General features: G+C 38.7%; 1 protein-coding gene across 1 annotated transcript in view; it reads right to left on the bottom strand.

The window, feature by feature from the left end:
• Window positions 1-7286: 7286 nt before the first annotated feature.
• VPS26A (VPS26, retromer complex component A) overlaps window positions 7287-21351 on the bottom strand; it is a 32082-nt gene continuing 18017 nt past the window's right edge. The window contains exons 5-9 of the mRNA XM_044239665.1: window positions 20701-20865; window positions 17788-17894; window positions 14474-14542; window positions 11015-11157; window positions 7287-9116 (exon numbers count right to left, since the gene is read on the bottom strand). Of these exons, the coding sequence (XP_044095600.1) occupies window positions 9003-9116; window positions 11015-11157; window positions 14474-14542; window positions 17788-17894; window positions 20701-20865 (598 nt within the window). The 3' untranslated portion in view covers window positions 7287-9002. The remainder of the gene's footprint in view (window positions 9117-11014; window positions 11158-14473; window positions 14543-17787; window positions 17895-20700; window positions 20866-21351) is intronic.

Below are 21351 nucleotides of genomic sequence, written 5' to 3'. Positions count from 1 at the left end.
GCAGAATTTTAACTTTCAGAAACCTTCACCTCCAGTAAAAATTAAGTAGGAACCAATTGTGAATTGTCTATTACACCAGGATTCTTGTATAGCTGAAATTCATGAATACATTTCATAATTTCTAGAAACAGATTTTCCCATAGCACATTTACTACTAAACCATGAAGCACATTTGCTAACAGACCCAAGTATCCTCCGTTTCTCTGTAATAAGAAGACAAAAGCAGACAAACCTACGTCCAGTAACCAATGCTTTTAGTATTTTCTCTTACCCGGAAGAGACTTAGATATCCAATGAATTCAATTTATCATTTAACTCAGCAAAACTTCGAAATTTCAGGTTACCAAAGATTTTGAAAGCTATTTAGAAGTTTTACCTATAAACCTTCTTATTTAGCCCACTCAGTTGTTTTGTTTTTTTTTTTTAACAATTACCCTGGTAAACTCTGATGTGATAAACACAATTAACCCTTATATTAAGTCATTTTTTCTGACAACTGGCAACAGCAATAACAAGAGCTTATTTGACCTTTAATAACCCTTGGTAGAATACAAGTTTTACCTTTAACGCCGAGAAGTCTTAAGACATTTCTACCTTAATTAGACTAATGAATTTAAATTAGCTTAAATACTGAATATGTTTCAGAGTCCACTAGAAGTCAATCAGTTTGTGCCCCACTGTCAATTTTTACCTGAGGCACCTGTGGGGAAATCTGAAGGAGGCAGAAGTGGGGTGCTCTTCACTCCTTGATAGTGAGGGTAGGAGGAGCAGGAGGCAATGGTGCCAGGAGCCTGGGGGACCCTCAGGAGCCAGTGTTGTAAGTGCTTGGCACAGAGTGGTGCAGGAACAGGAGGGGGAAGTGGAGGCAGAGTAGGTGAGATGTTGCTGGCAAGACTGGAGGCAGGTAAAAGCCCAGAGGGCAGAGAAAGAGGACTCTTGGTCCTAAAGTTCCTCAGCTTCGATAGATGAGCAGACAGACATTTTCTGTTTTCCACCAGTGAAAAGTGAGGGACGCGTGGGTGGCTCAGACGTTAAATGTCTGCCTTGGGCTCAGGCCATGATCCCAGGGTCCTAGGATCCAGCCCCACCTTGGGCTCCCTGCTCAAAGGGGAGCCTGCTGCTTCCTGTCCCTCTGCTGCTCCACCTGTGTGTGTGTGTGTGTGTGTGTGTGTGTGTGTACGCGCTCTCTCTCGCTCGCTCAAATAAATAAATAAATAAATAAAATCTTTTTTAAAAAAGTGCAAATAGGCAGTCCATGTTGGACCAGGGAAGACAAGGTACCTCCCCCAAACAAAGGGAGTTTTGGCACTTGCTGGGGAATATTCCTTAAAGTCCCTGTCCCAAGGTGAACCAACCAGATCATTGGTTCCAATGATCGTAACCATTAACCTGGGAAACGAATGATGGAGAAAACCCACATACAAGAGTCAGACACTCATCCAGTCCTCTCAAGAGCATATTGCAGACCTGACACACAAAAGAAGCAGCAAAGAGGAGACCAGCGACTTAGGAAAAACAGGCAGGCATGCAAGGATCTTGACAGCACCCTGTTTACAAAAGAGTTGTGCATCTTGGGGGTTGGATTTATTTTATAGTCCAACAGCATGGGGTGCTTTTTCTTTAAATCCAAATTGACTCCAATATACTAGAAGACAGCCCAAGACAGAGTCCTTCAGGATTGAGAAAGCCGATCTCATAGTCCATTCCTATAAAACAAAGAGAGTACATTAACTACCCAAACTCCCTTTCAGCTTCTGAATGGCATCCCAACAGGAATATTGCCACAAGTTCCTGGGGTTCAGGGCGGCGGGAGGCTTCCATGTTCTCGACCACTTTGAAACATTTGTACTACGTGAGAAATGATGTCGACCTCCCTTTCCTTCCCCATTGCATCCTAGACTACAACAGGGACTGGTGAATGGGCTGAAACACCACAGAGATGGGGGCTGCCTCTTTCCATTTTGGGGGAGCCACTGTATTTGGAGACCAATAATAATACCCTTTGAAAGCCTCTAGATCTAGTATTAATGGATGGGGTAAAGGTCCTGGCCTTCATTAGGAAGGAGAAGCTATTTTATATTATACTAAATGTGTTCTATCTAAGCTAGAAGTACTTTCATTCTAAGAGCAGGACTGAAAATGCCAAATAGTCCATGGGCAAGGACAGATGAGAGACATGAAACAATGAAAGTTTGGAACCCCTATCTAACCCAGGCAACCTTCTCATGAGTTTAATCCATGACCCAGTCCCAAGGGAGTGGTCCCCCTTTGGGTGAATGCACCAACTGGGCACTAGCTCTGGTCCCTTTCAGGAAGCACAGTCAGACATGTCTCAGGCGTTATGTTCATCAAGGGATCACACTGGGTTGTTCAGGAAGAAACCTTACACAGGTGTCTTAAGATTGGTGGCCATCCTAATGGCATGTGTGGCCGTCCCATGCCTGAGAAGAATGCAAGTATTAACAGGTAAAACAGGAAGAGGCTGATTTCTGAGCCCAATATCATTATGGCCAAGGTACTGGTGTCCAGCCAGGTGGCAGGAGTTTGTTCCTGCCTGTGGCGTTGCCATGGGCAAGAGGTTCTCTCCTGAGCATTCCAGTAAGATCTGTTCCAAAGGGTTGTACTATCCAGGACGTCTCTGAAAAGGAACAAATGAAAAAGCAAAGACCAGGGCTAAAGAAGGCTCACCAAGCTGCACCAGGGCTCTTGGAGTCATCCCATTATCCCTGTACAGGCCACCAAAATTGTGGGATCGTTGAGCTCAACAGTCAAGAAGTAATTCCTGAGCCATTTTACCATGCAACTTAGTAAGTTTAAGTAGCACAGGGACAGGACCCCTGGGCAGAAAGGGCTGCACTTTTGCTATATGAAGCCAGTGATGGTTATATGCTTAGTGTTCAAGGGGGAGGGAATGTGCAGGGAGTATTAGATCATAAGTGTTTTCTTCAAATTTCTTCTCATAGAACTACTTTCATAATATTTCTCTGCTGCTTATGATTCAGCTCAATATTAACTCAGTGAGATGTAGAGGCAGTCATGAGACTTTTTTAAGATTTATTTTTGGGAGCACCTGGGTGGCCCTCTGCTTCTACTGCTCCCCCTGCTTGTGCTCTCTCACTCTGTCAGATAAATAAATAAAATATTTTAAGAATATAAAAAAATTTTTTTTATCTGAGAGAGAGAAAGAGAGAGAGACAGAATGTGAGCAGGAGGAGGGGCAGAGGGAGAAGCAGACTTTCTGCAGCGCAGGGAGTCCCAACACAGGGCTCAATCCCAGGACCCTGAGATCATGACCTAAACCGAAATCCAGAGTTGGTTGCTTTACTGACTGAGTCACCCAGGTGTCCCTATCACAAGACCTTTTAAAAATGTAGCAACCAGGGGCACCTGGGTGGCTCAGTGGGTTAAAGCCTCTGCCTTCAGCTCAGGTCATGATCCCAGGGTCCTGGGCTCGAGCCTCACAATTGCGAAGCCTGCTTCCCCCACCACCCCCGCCTGCCTCTCTGCCTACTTGTGATCTCTGTTAAATAAATAAATAAAATCTTTAAAAAATAAAAATATAACAACCAGTACATATCTGACCCTTATTGAAACTGTGCAGGCTATAGATCAGCCTTCTGGGCTAATGGTGGACATTTTTTGTTTCTGTCCCTCATCAGACTTTTGTCTAAAGGAAGACACCTAATTTTATAGTCACTAGGAAAATAAGGTTCAGTCATTTATTCAGATACTCAGTGTATATTATGTCATAAGCACAAAGTACACTAAAACAAGACTGAGCCAAGAGGCTTAAAATCCATAAAATTAAAAGTCTTTTTAAGTGTGGTAAGCGCAGTCCTGGAGGTGAGCACAGCACACCTTGGCAGCAAAACAGAGAACATCTAGCTTTTTGACTTGGAGATGGAAATGGTGTCTGGCAAGATTGGCCAGGAGAGTCTTACAAAAAGCTAGGTGGAGTGCGGGCAGGAGAGTGGGCATTCTCTAAGGAGTTTAGAATAACTAGAGGTCTTTTGTAGCACAGAGTTTAAGCCTTCTCCTGTCCTGGAGTGACATAAGAATTATGCTCATAGAAGGCCCAAGCCTTAAAAATGATGTTAAAGGGTGCACAATTTCTTCATTATGCCTTTGATTTGAAACTTAAAATATGTTATATTCCCATCCAAGCTAGTATAAGCCCCTGGAGAGTGCCTTTTGGTCTGTTCAACAGATTCTGTTGAATATAAAAGGCATGAAAAGAAGACGCTACTGACTCACCTAAGTATTTAGAATTGAGTATTCCATTTGCTTGATCCCCATTGGTGAAGGGCTCTAGAAAATGTCACTGTGGCATAACAGTTTTGAGGAGCAGGCATTTGAGTTCCTGAAGTCCTCTGCCTCAAAGGAAAAATTTATTGTCATAAACCCCCTCTCAGGGAGCAACCAGGGAAGATGACATTACCAGGTACAGTGAGAAGTTGGCACCATACCTAAACAGACTTTGTCACAGAAGTATTCTATCTACCATCAATTCTCCAAAGGGCCCATTTATCTTTCTTAAGTCATTTGTTTTCCCTTAAGTACCCTTTCTACCCCCAACTTTCCCTATTAAGAAGTAGTGTATAAATGTCCTTCACCCCCTTTCCCCTATCAAGATAAGGCCCCAAGTTCTAACTATCCCTTTAAGTGGACTCCCTCATACTCATTAAGTCCATCTTTACCCTTGCTTGTCTTTTGTCAGTTTAACCAGCAGGCTCCCCAAACACAGAATCTAAGATCTAAAAAAGTAGAAGAAAAGTTTTTCCTCCTCACCAACTCCAAACACTGCCTGCCAACCACTTATTTCTAATTTTGTACTTTCCCCCTTCTATGATTTCAAAATAAAACTCCTTTGGGAGCTGTTTCTCAAATTTAAGAGCGCCTAAGGTAGAATCGGTTAAGTGTTCTAGTTTTTAATCTGATGATTGCATTTAAAAGGAATCGTGATTCTTTATTTCTGTAATTTGCCACTGTGGTTTCTTCAAAAGCCCAGGGTACTGGATTTACAGGGTGCTTTTTGTTTAGAATTAACATCTTCTAAATGTTAACTTCCATGTTTATGTGTAACTTAAGAACCTTAAATATGAGAAATTAATGCTTTTTGGCCTTTAGAATTGAGTACTGCAAGGTAGAGAGGAAATGTGTGAGTAGGGAAAGTAGATGATAATTTACCAATCATTCTTGAAAGAAAAGTTAATATAAACTGAACATGACCTGATTGGAAGGGTTAAAAATTACAAAAATTCTAGTTTTTTAAAAAAATATTTTATTTATTTGTTTGACAGAGATCACAAGTAGGCAGAGAGGCAGGCAGAGAGAGGAGGAAGCAGGCTCCCTGCTAAGCAAAGAGCCCGATGCGGGGCTTCATTCCAAGACCCCGAGACCATGACCTGAGCCGAAGGCAGAGGCTTTAACCCACTGAGCCACCCAGGCGCCTCACAAAAATTCTAGTTTTTTAAAAAACTGATTTGATTGTTCATGGTTTGTTTTGTTTAAGATTTTATTTTAGAGAGAAAGCACAAGTGGGGCAGAGGGAGGTAGGGGCTGAGGGAGAGGGAGAGGCAAACTCCCCACTGAGCAGGGAGCCCAACATGGAACTGGATCCCAGGACCCTAGGATCATGGCCCCAACTGAAGACAGGTGCTTAACCAACTCAGCCACCCAGGTGCCTGTAAGATTCACTTTTAGAGAAGAGCATGGGGGAGGGGGTTACGGAAGGACAGAGAAAGATAGCACCCCCCCATGACTGCTTATTTTATTTCATTAGATTCTTGCTATCAGATCCTGCTAACAGAAATTCAAAATGATTATAGAGTGTCCCTCTTGTACTTTTTAAAGTTCTGCTTAAAAAAAAATAAAAGTTCTTGGGGCGCCTGGGTGGCTCAGTGGGTTAATTAAGGCTTTGCCTTGGCTCAGGTCATGGTCTCAAGGTCTTGGGATCAGGACCCCCATCAGGGTCTCTGCTCAGCAGGGAGTCTGCTTTCCCTTCTCTCTGCCTGCCTCACTGCCTACTTGTAATCTCTCTCTCTCTCTGTCAAATAATAAATAAAATCTTTTTTAAATAAGTAAGTTCAGCGGCCACCTGGGTGGCTCAGTTGGTTAAGTGTCTGACCCTTGATTCGGCTCAGGTCACAACCTCAATATCTTGAGTCGCACATCCAACTCCCCACTCAGCATGGAGTCTCCTTGAGATTCTCTCCCTCACCCCCTCCTCCTGCTTGCACGTTCTCTAAAATAAGCTTAAAAAAAAATAGAAGTTCAAAACTACAAAAAAACCCCACACAACTCTTTACTAATGATGGAAACAACCACTTATATGGTTTAGACAGTGGTTCCCAACCCTGGATTTTTTTTTTTTTTTTTAAGACTTTGACAGAGAGAAAGGGAACACAAGCAGGAGGAGTGGGAGAGGGAGAAGCAGGCTGGGATGCGGGACTCAATCCCAGGACACTGGAATCATGACCTGGGGCAAAGGCAGTGCTTAACAACTGAGACAACCAGGTGCCCCAGGATGTTTTTTTTTTAAAACGCTGTGACCCTGACCCCTGAAATTCTGATTTTACCGATCTGGGTAGGACCTGACATGGTTATTTTAAAAAGCTAAAGTGATCTGAACATGCAGCCAGGGTTGAGAACCAATGGAAATGGTATTTTAAAAAATTAATGTAAGTAATCTCTTCAACCCAGGGCTTGAGCTCACGACCCTGAGATCGAGTCGCAATTTTCAGGGTGCCTAGGTGCTTCAGTCAGTTGAGCGGCTTACTCTTGATTTTGGTTCAGGTCATAATCTCAGGGTCCTGGGATCAAGCCCCATGTTGGGCTCCATACTCAGCAGAGTCTGCTGGAGGATTCTCTCCCCCCACTTTTCTCCTACTCTGCTCACTCTCTTAAATGAGTATTAAAAAAAAAAAAAAGTCACATACTCTACCAACTAAGCCAGCAGGAGCTCCTGCTCTTTTTATTAAAGACACAAATTTCTTTTTTTGTTTATTTCTAGTTTTTTACTCAATTCATCAAATATTAATTTCCAATTTTTATTCTTCAAATTGGTTATGCAACAAAGTCTGAAGCAGACTGATAAGCATCTTATTTATGAGTGTTTTAAGCCACCTAATTAAAAGCATTATATAACTATTTGAAATTGAAACACACTTATAAAAATTTGTTACAAAAATAGCTTCCTAAACTATGAGCAATCCTGTCCTCAATGATAAATCTGACAGTGAGAATTGAGAATAGAACTATTTTAATCATTCAAATAGCAAGCTTGGTTATCATTTCAAATCCTTTATTATACATCATGGTTGCACAATTTGAGGCTGGTTAAACACAATTGGTTTCCAAAATTTCTTTGAATAGTTCCTAGATTTACTACATGCATGTGACCATGAAAATATTTGGCATTTTTAAATTTTGAAACTCTGAACAGGCACTTACATGAAGGAAAACATTACCATTCACAGATAGCCACATTTAAAATAGATGCCCCAGCACATGGTACATGGAACCTTTTGCCGATAATGAAGTTGGTTACTGACCATTTTATCAAAGTGCCATAGTAGTAAACAGGTTTAAAGAAATGTAATTTGGGTTACTTAGCTTACTCATAAAGTAAGGTTAACGGACAAGACTTGCGCTGAAGTGTATAAAAAAATATTGGTACAAAAACCAGTGAACCCTTAGTGAAAGTAGTTTCACACGGCAGGCTTCATTTTAGTTCCTACACCCCACATTTAGTGTATCTGAGATCAGACCCCATGCATACGAACAGATGACTGAAACCTTCTTTTGGAACTTTGAACAAATGACTTGAATTTAGTGTTAGCAAAATTTAAACAGAGTGGGTGAAATTACATTTTGATTTGAACTAGCCAAAGTTCCAGGATAACAAACATGAAACTGTCCAGATCTAGATAACTACGTGCTTCACAGGGCCTCCTGAGCTCCCCATCCTCAAATTTTCTCCTGGAAAGGGAAGAGAATATTTGTGAAGGCAAGAAAATTATATTTGTATGTATGTGGTAAAAAGATGCCTTAAATTTAAAAAAAAATTTTAAGTAGTTATAGAAAAATTATATAGTTTTAACTAAAACACCAACATAGAGTCAACTCTACATTGCAGAAAACATACAGTGTACCTGCTGGATAGTAGTAGCAAAATAGTTACTTAATATGGCAAAAAAGAGAGAGAGAACGGAAAGAATGAATGAAAGAAAAAAAACAGAAGAGAAAAGAGGAAGAGAGGGAGGGAGGGAGGGAAGGAGGAAGGGAAGATCAGGCAAGCAAGCAGGCCACTGTGACATGCCACATAATCTCAGGGAAAAATTTTAACATTCACACCACAGAAGACTTCAAAGAAGATACAATTCAGGAAGCCACAGAATGGTACAATCGAAAGCACCTACAGTGAAACACTCCGTATGTATTTCTCAAACACACGTGTAGAAACATAAATGTATTTCTCAAAAATATTGAGATGCCATGTTTTAAATCTTTGCCGGATGTAAGGCCCAGTCAATTTTTCTATTTCTATTTGAACACAAACTATTTAATTTTTTGCATGTAGAGAATAGAGGTAATTGTTAGCATGAAAAAGGAGAAAAGTATAATCAACATTACAAAGAAAAGCAAAATTACAAATACCAGCCTACTCACATGAAAATCTTTAATGTTTATGTTTATGCATATCTGGGTGCTTATCATCAGGTCAAAGTATGCAGTTAAAAAAAAAAAAGGAAAAAAAAAAGAAAAAACGGCAGCTTAAGAAAGTTCCAGTGTTCCAAAGAAAGCGCTTTTTTTAAATGTATATACATGAAGAACATTTAGTTGTATCATAAAATAAATGCAGCACTGTAAGATAAAGGAAGACTATTATAAATGGAGTTTTGGCCTTTCCCCCCCCACAAGCTGCAGCCATCTTTAACAAGCTGAACGTCATCTCAATGGACATAGGAGTTTTTTGCTTTTCTTTTTTTCTCCTATTCAGTTCACATTTCGGGCTGTTCAGCAGATGCCTGTGATTCTGGTGATTCAAATCGCTGGTGAAAGTTTGTTCTCTGTTTCCTCAACTTTTCAGGAGCTTTTCTCCATAAAATGATCTCCTAGTAAAACATGCAAAACATCAACAAATTAATATTCTCATATTACGCCTTAAATCTTCACCATGGAAATAATGCCACTTCAATTTTAACTAAAACAAAATTAAACTCTTCCCAAAAAAAGCTGTTCTCTTTGCTGCGTGACTTACCTTCTTGCAATTCTCATCTCGGACCACCCCTTCTGCCAACCCTGCCGCTCCCCTCTCATCAGCAGCAATGCACACCACTTCCACCACCAATCCAATCTGGCACAAAATTCTAGCTATTAAATGCCTTAAAGAATTCCTAAAATCTGTCCTTGGTTTGCTATTTTGCCCTTATCCAAGTTCAAACCTTTATCACTTCAACCTTAGACACCAAAAGAGCTTCCTGGTAGATGCTTCTGCCTCCAGTGCCTGAGGCCCCTTTCTAACCCATCCTTCCAGTCACTACCAGAGTAGTCTAAAACACTGCTTGGAATGCACTTCAGTAGTTCTTGGCACCTCTAGGATAAATCTCAAGCCAGGCATTCAAGATCCTTCATAACCTTTATTCAAGTTACCCAAATCACTCTGTTCCCCCACCAGCCAAACAGTTAACACTCTTCTCCAATGCACTCCAAATAAACTTGCCCTTCAATTTTTCCTATATATTCTTCAAATACTTATGACTCTGCCTATTCAAATCCTGCTCCAATCAATCCATCCTAAAATTTCTTTTAAATTCCTAAAATTAAAAAATCCCTAAATCTGCTTTATAAACTCATGACAGGCTGTTTATATCGGTCATCAAACACCCAAATGAATGCCTGTGGGAAGCAATGTATTTATTCAATAGGGCTACAATACGTAACTGGTTTGGAAACTGTAAAGTTTACATAATCTATCTTTTTTTGCAGGGTGGAGGGCCGAAGAAGGAGAAAGAGAAAATCCCAAGCAGGCTCTACACCAGAACAGAGCCCAATGAGGGACTCGATCTCACGACCCTAAGATCATGACCATCATAACCTGAGCTGAAATCAAGAGTCAGACACTTAACTGACTGAGGCATGAAGGCTCCGCTATTCTATCCTGAGTTACAAATTACTTATGTTTAATTTTATAACATTATGGCAGTATCAACATAAAAGGTTTTCTCTCTTCTAAATTATTGTCAAACTGTAATTATTCTGTTAATTAGCTTTTATAATTTTTCTCTTTCCATACATATGCAATGTGAGGACCTTGAGCACAAAGTATGTTTATAAAAGGTAGTTTTTATATTCTTCACAATACTCAGTGCAGAGCAACTTCTCATTTAGTTTTGAGTACTCAACTGAAATTCAAATATTTATTAATCTGATTCATAAAAGAGCACTCCACTCACAATCTTCACTGAAAAAAAAGAGAAGTACTTCCATGATAAATATTTCATGTAAAAAATATTAGATTTGGGTCATCTCAGGTAAATTTACAACAGCATGGAAAGCCAGAATCCATAAGTTAATAAAATAATTTAAAGTGATAACTGAAATCTACAGGACACTATTGAATCAAGAAGCAAATTAAAAAACAACACACATATGATCTAAATACACACATACAAGTTTGTCTGGAAACTAATCACAATGGTGGTGGAATTTTTGTTGTCTTGTTCTTTACTGCCTAATTTTTTTAACAAACAGTAGGTATTGTTTTTATACAAAAACAAAACTTTCAAAAGAAAAATAAAAGCTCTGCCAAATTACAGCCCATTCTGGAATCCTGTAGAATGACAGGAAGAGATCTATCACAACACTATTCCAGTCACACCTATTTCCTTATCACAGAACCTCCCACTTGCTCAGTACTGTAAAGCTGAGAAAGGTGAGAGCTTTTCAGTTTTTCAGGTGAGTGTTTTCAGAACTGCCACAGAACAAAACATCAGCCTACATGGCACCGTACCTGCTGCTTGAAGTACCTTCTGTCTTCCTCATCAACAAGGACTAGATTCAAAAAGTACCTTACTGAAAATTTTTTGTTCACATCTCGCATTGTAGGGGTTGGATCATATCCTGCTAAAAATAGTCTTATTGGGATTGATTCACCTGAAAGAAAAGCAATTTGCATTTAATTCTAAAGATGATTAAATATGGTCACATAACACCTAGAACTCAGCATTATAGAGAAGACACTAACACTTCATTTTTTCATGAGATGGCAGCCTAACAAAAGCTTTTTTTTTTTTTAATTTTTTAAAAGATTTTGTCAGAAAATTCGAGAGAGAGCACAAGCAAGGGGAACAGCAGGCAGAGGCAGAAGTGGGTTCCTTGCTGAGCAGGGAGACCAATGTGGGGCTCAATCTCGGGACCCTGGGATCATGAGCTGAGATGAAGGCAGGCGCTTAACCGAAAGAGCCACGCAGGCATCTCAACGTAACAAAATCTTTAGACCAGGGACTCGCAGCGGTGGCACTACTGCCATCTGGGGTCCAATAATTCTTCATTGTGGGTAACGTCCTATTAACTGCAGCTTCCTTGGCCTCTGTTCACTAGATATCAGCAGCATTCCCCAAGTGCAGCAACCAAAAATAACTCCAGGCAACATCAAATGTTCAGGGGGCGGTGGGTGGAGCAAAACTGCCCCTAGATGAGAACCACTGCTCTAGAGTCAGAATGCCTGGATTCAGATGCCAACTCTATAACTTACTTGCTGTGTGACCCTGGCCAAGTCACTTAACCATTCTGTTTCAAGTTCTTTATGAAATGGAGAAGAGCAGTAATATCCCTCTTGTAGAGCTCTGTAAAGACTGCATGAGTTAATATATGTAAAATGCTCAGAATAGTGCCAGTAGGTAAGTGCTGTTCCAGTAGTTTGGTTATTCTTCATGAAGTTCACCATAATTTCTAATCATGTGAGTAAGTTTTTCAATACTTACTTAACTAATTCACCCAAAGCAACAAACATGTTCTAAATGAAGATTATTCCTTCGTTACCAAAAAGACTATTCAGATTCTCGTGGCTTCTTTCCTAAGGGTAGCTATTTGCATATTGTTTTGAATCTTTTATATGTAATAATTTTCTTGTGCACATCCATTTCCTGAAAGATACATGACCCATTACCTTACATCAAACTGTGTGGTTTCTCTCTGCCTGCCTCTCTACCTACTTGTGATCTCTCTCTGTCAAATAAATAAATCTTAAAACAAAACAAAACAAAAAACTAAGTGGTTGCCAAAATTTTACAAAGTAATCTTGCGTAACGGGAGTATACACACACACAGGCACGCGCACACATGCGTCTTGAAGTTAGAAAGCCCTGGGCTCAAACACCAACTCTGCAATGATTAGCTATTAAAAGAAACCAGATTATGTCACCACAAAATCTGCCTCTTTGACATAAAAATTATTTTGAGCTGAAGGCAATTAAAAAGTAGCAAAGAGCAGAAAAGGCTCCCTATTTTCTGCCTAAAGGCAGGCTATAAATTCTTTTAATGAAGACATATTCTCATTAGCCCAGAGAAGGCTGATCAGGAATTGGCAAATAAACCTTACTCCATTTGTTTCCTCCCTCAGATTTATTTACCTTTGCACAGCTTGCCACACCCCTGGAAGCCTGCAACTACCTTCCCTTGTCCAGTCAGATCTCAAAATTTATTGTTCTTTTGAAGATGCTATGTATGCTGAAATTCTAAGCCACTGTTTTGGTTATTTTTTGTTGAGGTTTTTCCTGCATGATGTGCATTGCACGCATTGATAAACTTTTTTTCCCTTATTAATCTGTCCTTCTGAGAGTCCCAGCTGAAATACTAGGATGGGGAGAGGTAAAGGTCTGCCTCCCCTACACTTCGACAAGTTTTTTAACCTCTCTGTAACTCAGTTTAATCTGTAGAGTAAGAGATACCATCACCTAAGTTAAAGGAAATATCAGAGCACCTCAGAGTACAATGCCTCACCTACAGTTGACAATAAATGATAGCTACTTTTTTTAAAAAATTTTATTTTTTTAAATTTTATTTATTTATTTGACAGAGAGAAATCACAAGTAGGCAGAGAGGCAGGTGGAGTGAGATGGGGGAAGCAGGCTCGCCACTGAGCAGAGAGCCTGATGTGGGGCTCGATCCCAGGACCCTGGGATCATGACCCAAACTGAAGGCAAAGGCTTTAACCCACTGAGCCACCCAGGAGCCCCGACAGCTACTTTTTAAAAGAACTACTAATAGAGTGAGAAAAAGCCAAACATACAAATGTAAAATGATAAATACTGGGGCACCTGCCTGGCTCAGTCAGTAGAGCATGTGACTTTTTTTTTTTAAGATTTTATTCATTCATTCATTCATTCATTCATTGGACAGAGAAAGAGAGCACAAGCAGTGAGAGCAACAGGCAGAGGGAGAGGGAGAAGCAGGCTCTCCACTGAGCAGAACCCTGGGATCATGACCAGAGCCTGAAGCAGATGCTTGACCCACTGAGCCACCCAAGCACCCTGAGCATGTGACTATTGATCTCATGGCTATAAATTCGAGCCCCATGTTGGGTATAGTGATTACTAAAAAAAAATTTAGAATCTTAAAAAAAGTAAAATTATAAATACTGGCTTTATTATCTTGGATACTGAAGATAATACTGAAAATGCTTGTTTTCTTGGGGGCTATAAGGACTACAGAAACCCACAAAATGAATGCTCAGCTCTACAGCACCTTGTATTCAGCATTAATAAAAAAGACTTACCAAGATAAACTATTGTAACAGAAGACAAAGTATTATAAATTCAGAAGTAGAGAAAAGATAATATATAAATGTCTCTTCTAAATACTAAATTTACATTTTCTTTCTTTTTTTTTTTAATAGGCTCCACGCCTGGTGTAGAGACCAGTGCCCAGCCTAGTGTCGGCCTTGAACTCACAAACCTGAGATCAAGACCTGAGCTAAGATCAAGAGAAAGAGGATCAACTAACTGAGCCACCAGAGTCTCTAAATACTAAAATTTAAACTAAGTAAAAAAATTAAACCTTATTTCAGACTTGAAAGTACTATTACAGTCTTTTAGTATCTATACAAAGATTATTTTAAAAACATCATTATAAAAATCATTTAAGAATTCACAAATACTGGGACGCCTGGGTGGCTCAGTTGCTTAAGCTGCTGACTTCTGCTCAGGTCATAATCCCAGCGTACTGGGATCCAGGTCCCACATCAGGCTCCTTTTTCAGCAGGCAGCCTGCTTCTCCCCTCTGCCTCTGCCTGCCATTCTGTCTGCCTGTGCTCACTCTCTCTCTCTGACAAATAAATAAAATCTTAAAGAAAAAAAAAAAGAATTCACAAATATTTTTACACTGCATAAATACTTCCAAACGAAACTGCCACGAACCCTGCTATGTGTACCACCTATCACACAAAAGAAGTAAATGGGAAGTCTGTTACCTTTTACTGGTGCGCCATCCATTATTTCATATTTAGCAATTGTTTCTGTTTCTGTGGTGGTACTGGGTCCTAGCACAAAAATGTAAATGACATTAAAAAAAATAATGTAAGTGATATGAAGTTCAATATTTCCAGAATACAATTTCCAACCTTTTATTTTCCAATTACTTATTTTAGTACTAATTTATCTTCCTATTTTGTGAAACTTATTCTTTTCTATTTCTTGATCTACACTTAACATACTTATCACTCGACTGAAGGTTTCACTCTCTTCTTACCAAATATATATAGTTCAGAATCTTCTCCATAGAGTTTCTTCTATCAAAACTAGCAATATACATAAGAAATAACGATTGTCATGCTAGTTTTCTCTGCAATACCCAAACTGTCTTCTTTCAGTCAGTTAACTCTAACATGGAGAAAACATCAAATTGAGAACCTGATTGACATAATTCTTTTAAATTTAGGTGTTCATCTTCTAAGAGATTATCTGACCCAGACATCTGTAAAAAGTCTATAAAAATGAAAAAAGTATACCAAAACATACATTAATGATTCCAACGTTGTAAACTATATAATATGCAAAGACAAGTAAACTGTTTTGAATGATGAGTACAGATTATTTTTTATTTAAACTTTTCTAGAATCAGCACAATTTTTAACCAGAAAAAGTGTTTAACTAATTTCTTTTTAAACAATGAAAAGAAACCTGACATTTGATTTTAGTATCTTTAAATCACCTCAACTTTTATTAGGTGAAAATAGAGATTAAGAAATCACAGATGTTTCTAATTATGATTCCAATTGTAAATTCTTAAAAAGCGTGGCCTAAAATTATTTTCAGCAAAAATCCAACAAATGAGACCAATTCAACCTATACACTAATTAAAATTAAAAAGCAGTTACAAATAATTCTGGGGCAACTGGTTAGCCATCTGGAAAAAACTAAAGTTGAATCTATATCAAGACAAATTCCAAAGAAATTAAGAATTTAAACAAAATCCCCAAACTACATTATTTTAGGATAATCAAAGCGCAGAAAATTACTTTTAGAACCTCCGTGTGAAAAAGGCACAAGGAGGCATAAAACCTCTGGCATAAAACCTAGAGTCCATATTAGTAAAAACTGGTAAATCTGACAACACAAACAAAAAGAACTTCTACACGGCAAAAACCATCTTAAGCAAGACAAACTGGGGAAATTTTTGCTGCATTTATTTAAGTTTATGTATTTATTTATAAAGATTTTTTTATTTATTAGACAAAGAGAGTGAGCAAGAGAGCACAAGCTGGGAGAGCAGCAGAGGAAGAGGGAGAAGCAGGCTCCCCGTTGAGCGGGGAGCTGGATGCAGGGCTCAATCCCAGGACCCTGGGATCATGACCTGAGCCAAAGGCAGATCCTTAATGAACGTCACCCAGATGCCTCTTTTGCTGCTTTAATACAGAAAAGGGAATTGATTTCTCTAATATATACAGAGTTTCTACATATCAGAAAAAAAGACTAATAATTCGATAGAGATGGAACACAGGATATAGGCAATATATACAGAAAAGAAATAAAAATAGCTTTTATACACATGAAAAGATGCTTACCCTCATTCGGAAGGAGAAAACTAAACTACAATGAGGAACTTTCTTCCCCTACCCATAAGATCAGCTAAAAATTTTCTAATGTTGTATTGGTAAGAATAGGAGGAAAAGGGGCACCTGGGTGGCTCAGTCAGTTAAGCATCTGCCTTCAGCCCAGGTCATGACCCCAGCCAGGGTCCTGGTCAGGCTCCCTGCTCAGTGGGGAATCTGCTTCTCCCTCCCCCTCTGCACTTCCCCCTGCTCATGTGTGTTCTCTCTCTCTCAAATAAATAAAATCACAGAAAAAAAAAAAAGAATAAAGGAAAAAGAGGTTTCTTCTACATTTCTTGCTGGTAATAATACAAATTGGTACAACCCCTAAAGAGGACAAACTGATATGTACCAAAACTACAAATAAATATACTCCTTGAAAGAACAATTCTACTTTTAAGATTTTTATCTCATGTTGAAAATAGAACTGCCCTATGACCCAGCAATTGCACTACTGGGTATTTACCCTAAAGATACAAACGTAGTGATCCAAAGGGGCACGTGCACCCGAATGTTTATAGCAGCAATGTCCACAATAGCCAAACTATGGAAAGAACCTAGATGTCCATCAACAGATGAATGGATCAAGAAGATGTGGTATATATACACAATGGAATACTATGCAGCCATCAAAAGAAACGAAATCTTGCCATTTGCGACAACATGGATGGAACTAGAGCGTATCATGCTCAGCGAAATAAGTCAAGCGGAGAAAGACAACTATCATATGATCTCCCTGATATGAGGAAGTGGTGATGCAACATGGGGGCTTAAGTGGGTAGGAGAAGAATCCATGAAACAAGATGGGATAGGGAGGGAGACAAACCATAAGTGACTCTTAATCTCACGAAACAAACTGTGGGTTGCTGGGGAGAGGGGGATTGGGAGAAGGGGGGTAGGGTTATGGACATTGGGGAGGATATGTGCTTTTGGGTAAATTGGAAGGGGTGGTGAACCATGAGAGACTATGGATTCTGAAAAACAATCTGAGGGGTTTGAAGTGGCGGAGGGGTGGGAGTTTGGGGTACCAGGTGGTGGGTATTATAGAGGGCACGGCTTGCATGGAGCACTGGGTGTGGTGAAAAAATGATGAATACTGTTTTTCTGAAAATAAATAAATTGGAAAAAAGAAGATTTTTACCTCACACACACCCCTGCACACATGCAAAATGACATTATTAAGTGAAGTGCTGTTTGGAGTAACAAGTGACTGGAAACAACCTGTAGCAGACTGGTTAAATTCTAGTATACCCATGGAAAGGAGTACTATAAAAATGATGAGGAAATACTCCACACATTAATATGGAAAGATCTCTAATATATAGTAAGCAAAAAAGCAAAATATGTATCGTACATAAACATTTAACTTAAAGGCAGGGGGAAGGGTATAATATAGGGATAGTTACTGTGTATATATAAGTATCAAGAAATATTTTAAAACTTATAAACATGACCTATGAATAGCTGGAGTACACAAATAGGATACTTTTTACTATATAATCTTTTAAACTTTTTGAACCATGCGAATTTATAACCTATTCAAAAATTAATTTTTAAAAAAGCATACATCTTAAGTAATATTAAGTCTCAAAATTAGTATCCAATATGTATATTTATTGTATATCTAAACAATATTTTAAGATTTAAAAAATTTTAAGACAGGAATTTTAATTCAAATACTCTTTTTGACTTACCAATTCCTGTGATCTCTTTTTTGATCAGTTGCAACTCCATATGTTGGATTTTTATTCTTACTAATAAAAAGTAAATTTTTCCAACAATCACATCCTTTAGATGATACCTTTGGGGAAAGAACATACCTCATTTACCAAATATCAGTTTAAAAAACAATCAAAAGGAGCGCCTGAGTGGTGTAGTCGGGTAAGCATCAGACTCTTGGTTTCGACTCACACTGCAATCTCAGGGTCGGGAGACTTAGCCCATGTCAAGCTCTAGGCTCTGTGTGGAGTCTGCTTTGTATTTTCTCTCCCTCTCCCTCTGTCCCTCCCACTCTACCTCTAAAATAAGTAAAAAAAAAAAAAAAAACCTTAAAAAAAAATGTGAAATATGTCCCAAAAGGCTTTAGTAGAATCTTTGTGACATTAACTATTTAAGAATACCATTCTGGGGTGGTTCAGGTGGTTCGGCATCTGCCTTCAGCCCAGGTTATGATCTCAGGGTCCTGGGATCAAGCTCTGCGTCCATTTCCCCATTCAGTGGGGAGTCTGCTTGTCCCTCTCCCTCTGTCCCCCCACACTCATGCTCTCTCTCTCAAATATATAAAGTCTTTTTTAAAAAAATACCATTTTGACTAACCATATCATTTAACTTTTTTTCCAAAAAATATTCACCATTTTACTATAAAAACAGGAAATCAAGCTTTTACTTGCCCATCAACATACCTCAAAGAGAAGAATTTGCCTTATTAACTACGGGTCCTTTACTTAGAGGTTACTTTCCAAAGAACTTAAGCACAGATAATTAAGATTGTTATGCTTGCAATATTTATTTGGATTATAAAGATGTTTCTGAACATTAAAACTCTACACAAGAATTTAGTGACCTTCTTACTCTAAGTGCTAGAAGAGTGCAGCTAACAAAGCACTTGCCCATAGAGAGAGACACCACAGGCTGAGTCAGTTGCTATGACAGCTAGTCATCAAAGTCCTTTCCCATGTACTCTGAAATGACATGCTAATAAACCTGGAAATTGGGGCACCTGGGTGGCTCAGTGGGTTAAGCCTCTGCCTTCAGCTCAGGTCATGATCCCAGGGTCCTGGGATCAAGCCCCACATCTGGATCTCTGCTCAGTGAGGAGCCTGCTTCCCCCCCTCTCTCTGCTTGCCTCTCTGCCTACTTGTGATCTCTGTCAAATAAATAAATAAAATCTTTAAAAATAAATAAACCTGGAAATTACTACAATCCCCAGAGGGCTTTTTAACCTTCTCCCAGGTTTGAATCTCAAAATATCATCCCAGGAGTTGATCAGTGTAATTATGCTGGCTTGAAGGGAGGATTCCAGTGATAAGTTTTAGGTCCTAAACAATTTGACAATTTTATTCACAATATAATTTAAGACTCTGAAGGCATGCTTATATCACATTTTTAGTGATATAAACTGGTGAGTGACAACTAAAAAAGTCATGTAACAGAAGAGTACACAGGAAGGTGATGAAAGAATATACATCCATTTCTTCAACAAATAAACTTTAGTGGAAAAAAAAAATAGAAGGGGAACTTATAAATTAAATTGAAAGAAATTTAAGTGTCAAACAACCAAATGCCATGTGTCTGGATGCCCTGGATTTGAACAAATCTTGTCTGGATACTGATGTGAATAAAGCATGTAGGGGGGAAAAATGACATTTTATGAGACAATCAGTAACACATGAACACTGACTAGATATATACAGATATTAAGAAATTATTATTTTTAGATATAACAATATTATGTTTAAAATGATATACAATTTTTATGGATGAACTTCTGTGTCTGGAGTTGGCTTCAATATAATCTATTGGGAGTGTGAGGGCTGGATCCAGATAAAACAGATCTGACAGTGTACTGAGTTGGAGCTGGGCACTTGGTACCTGAGGATTCACTGTACTGCTCATACTGGTCTATGCTTGAATTTTTCCATAATAAAGTTTTAAAAAGGCATTAAACAATAAACAAAACAGGAGCCCATTTCTGTAAAAACACAACACATATAAACATAATACATACCTTTCCCTCTCTATGAAAAGATATGCAAGAGATCTTAATTGTGATTAAGTGGTAAAATTTATAAAAATAATAAAGTTAAAAATGGGATCTTTCACAATGCCAAAACTTTTTTTCTTTATTTTTAAAAGATTTCATTTTTTTTATTTCAGAGAGAGAGAGAGACAGAGATAGCGAGAGAGAACACGAGAGGAGAGGGAGAAGCAGACTCCCCACTGAGGGGAGTTGGATACAGGGCTCCATCCCAGGACGCTAGGATCATGACCTGAGCCAGAAGGGGACACTTAACCCACTGAGTCACCCAGGTGCCACTACATTGCCCCCCAAAAAAAATTTTTTTTAAAGATTTTATATATTAATTTGACAGAGGGAGAGAGATCACAAGCAGGCAGAGAGGCAGGCAGAGAGAGGAGGGGAAGCAGGCTCCCCGATGAGCAGAGAGCCTGATGCAGGGCTTGATCCCAGGACCCTGAGTTCATGACCTGAGCCAAAGGCAGAGGCTTTAACCCACTGAGCCACCCAGGTACCCCTTGCCAAAGTTTTCAATAATGAAAAGGTACTACTTATGCAGGCAGAAAAAGGTATTTTGTTTAAAGAGATGACTAGGATAAAGTTATACCAACGCAGTAAGGAAAATTTTTACAGAGAGAAGGGATTAGTTGCCTTCTGAGATAGTAAGATCCTCTACAAAAAATGACCAATCAGAGACTTATTAGGAATTGAATATGAAAGACACCTGCACTGAGTCAAGAAGACAGACTCTCCACTCAAAGATTTTTAGGCTGTTAACATCAAATTAATGTCAATTCTATCTTTACTTTGACCAATTTACAAAGCCCTGAAAAGCTTATTTCTTAAGTTTTCTGTTGTTAAAGATACTTACTTTGATTTATTATATTCAAATTCTATGTGTAGACAATCTTCAATGCCTACTTCCATCTTAATTGAGTTGTTAACATCAGGATATGTGGCAAGCTGGTGAACAATAAGATCATATTCTTTTATCAAGTCTGTCAGTCTTCTTACTATTGTCACTTTAAGAAAATACCTACAAAGTCAACCAAGAGGTAAGTTAAATCTCCTATGATAAATTTTAGTATTTTAAACAAACAGACATTAACTGCAACTCAGCTTTCTCCTTGCTGATCCTTTGGGATCAACTTACTTCACAAAAGAATTCTGATCTTTAAATGCTTCCACCCTCAAAAAAAAAAAAAAATACAAAGTGCAATTTTAAGAAAAGTGTATGTGCTTTTTAAGATGCATCTGAAGTGCTATGGTCATGCCTACCTGAGGAAATCTATTACTTCCTACCATATACCAAATGAGATCTGCTGGGAAACTAATAGATTTTGAGGTAATTCTGTTTACAAGACAAAGGAAGTACGTAGGGGAAGATTCATACAAAGGAAGTATATAATTAAAACTTCTCATGATGGCGGTGTTTAAATCTACGAGAGAAGGTTCTTATTACCTCAGGTGGGCATTAGGTAGACAAAATATGTGGCAGAATTCTTAAAAATCTGAAGTCTAT

The sequence above is a fragment of the Neovison vison genome, chromosome 2, assembly GCF_020171115.1.
Source record: "Neovison vison isolate M4711 chromosome 2, ASM_NN_V1, whole genome shotgun sequence".
NCBI lineage: Eukaryota > Metazoa > Chordata > Mammalia > Carnivora > Mustelidae > Neogale > Neogale vison.
Note: the sequence above shows the minus strand (reverse complement) of the source record. Positions and strands in the feature narration are given on the sequence as shown.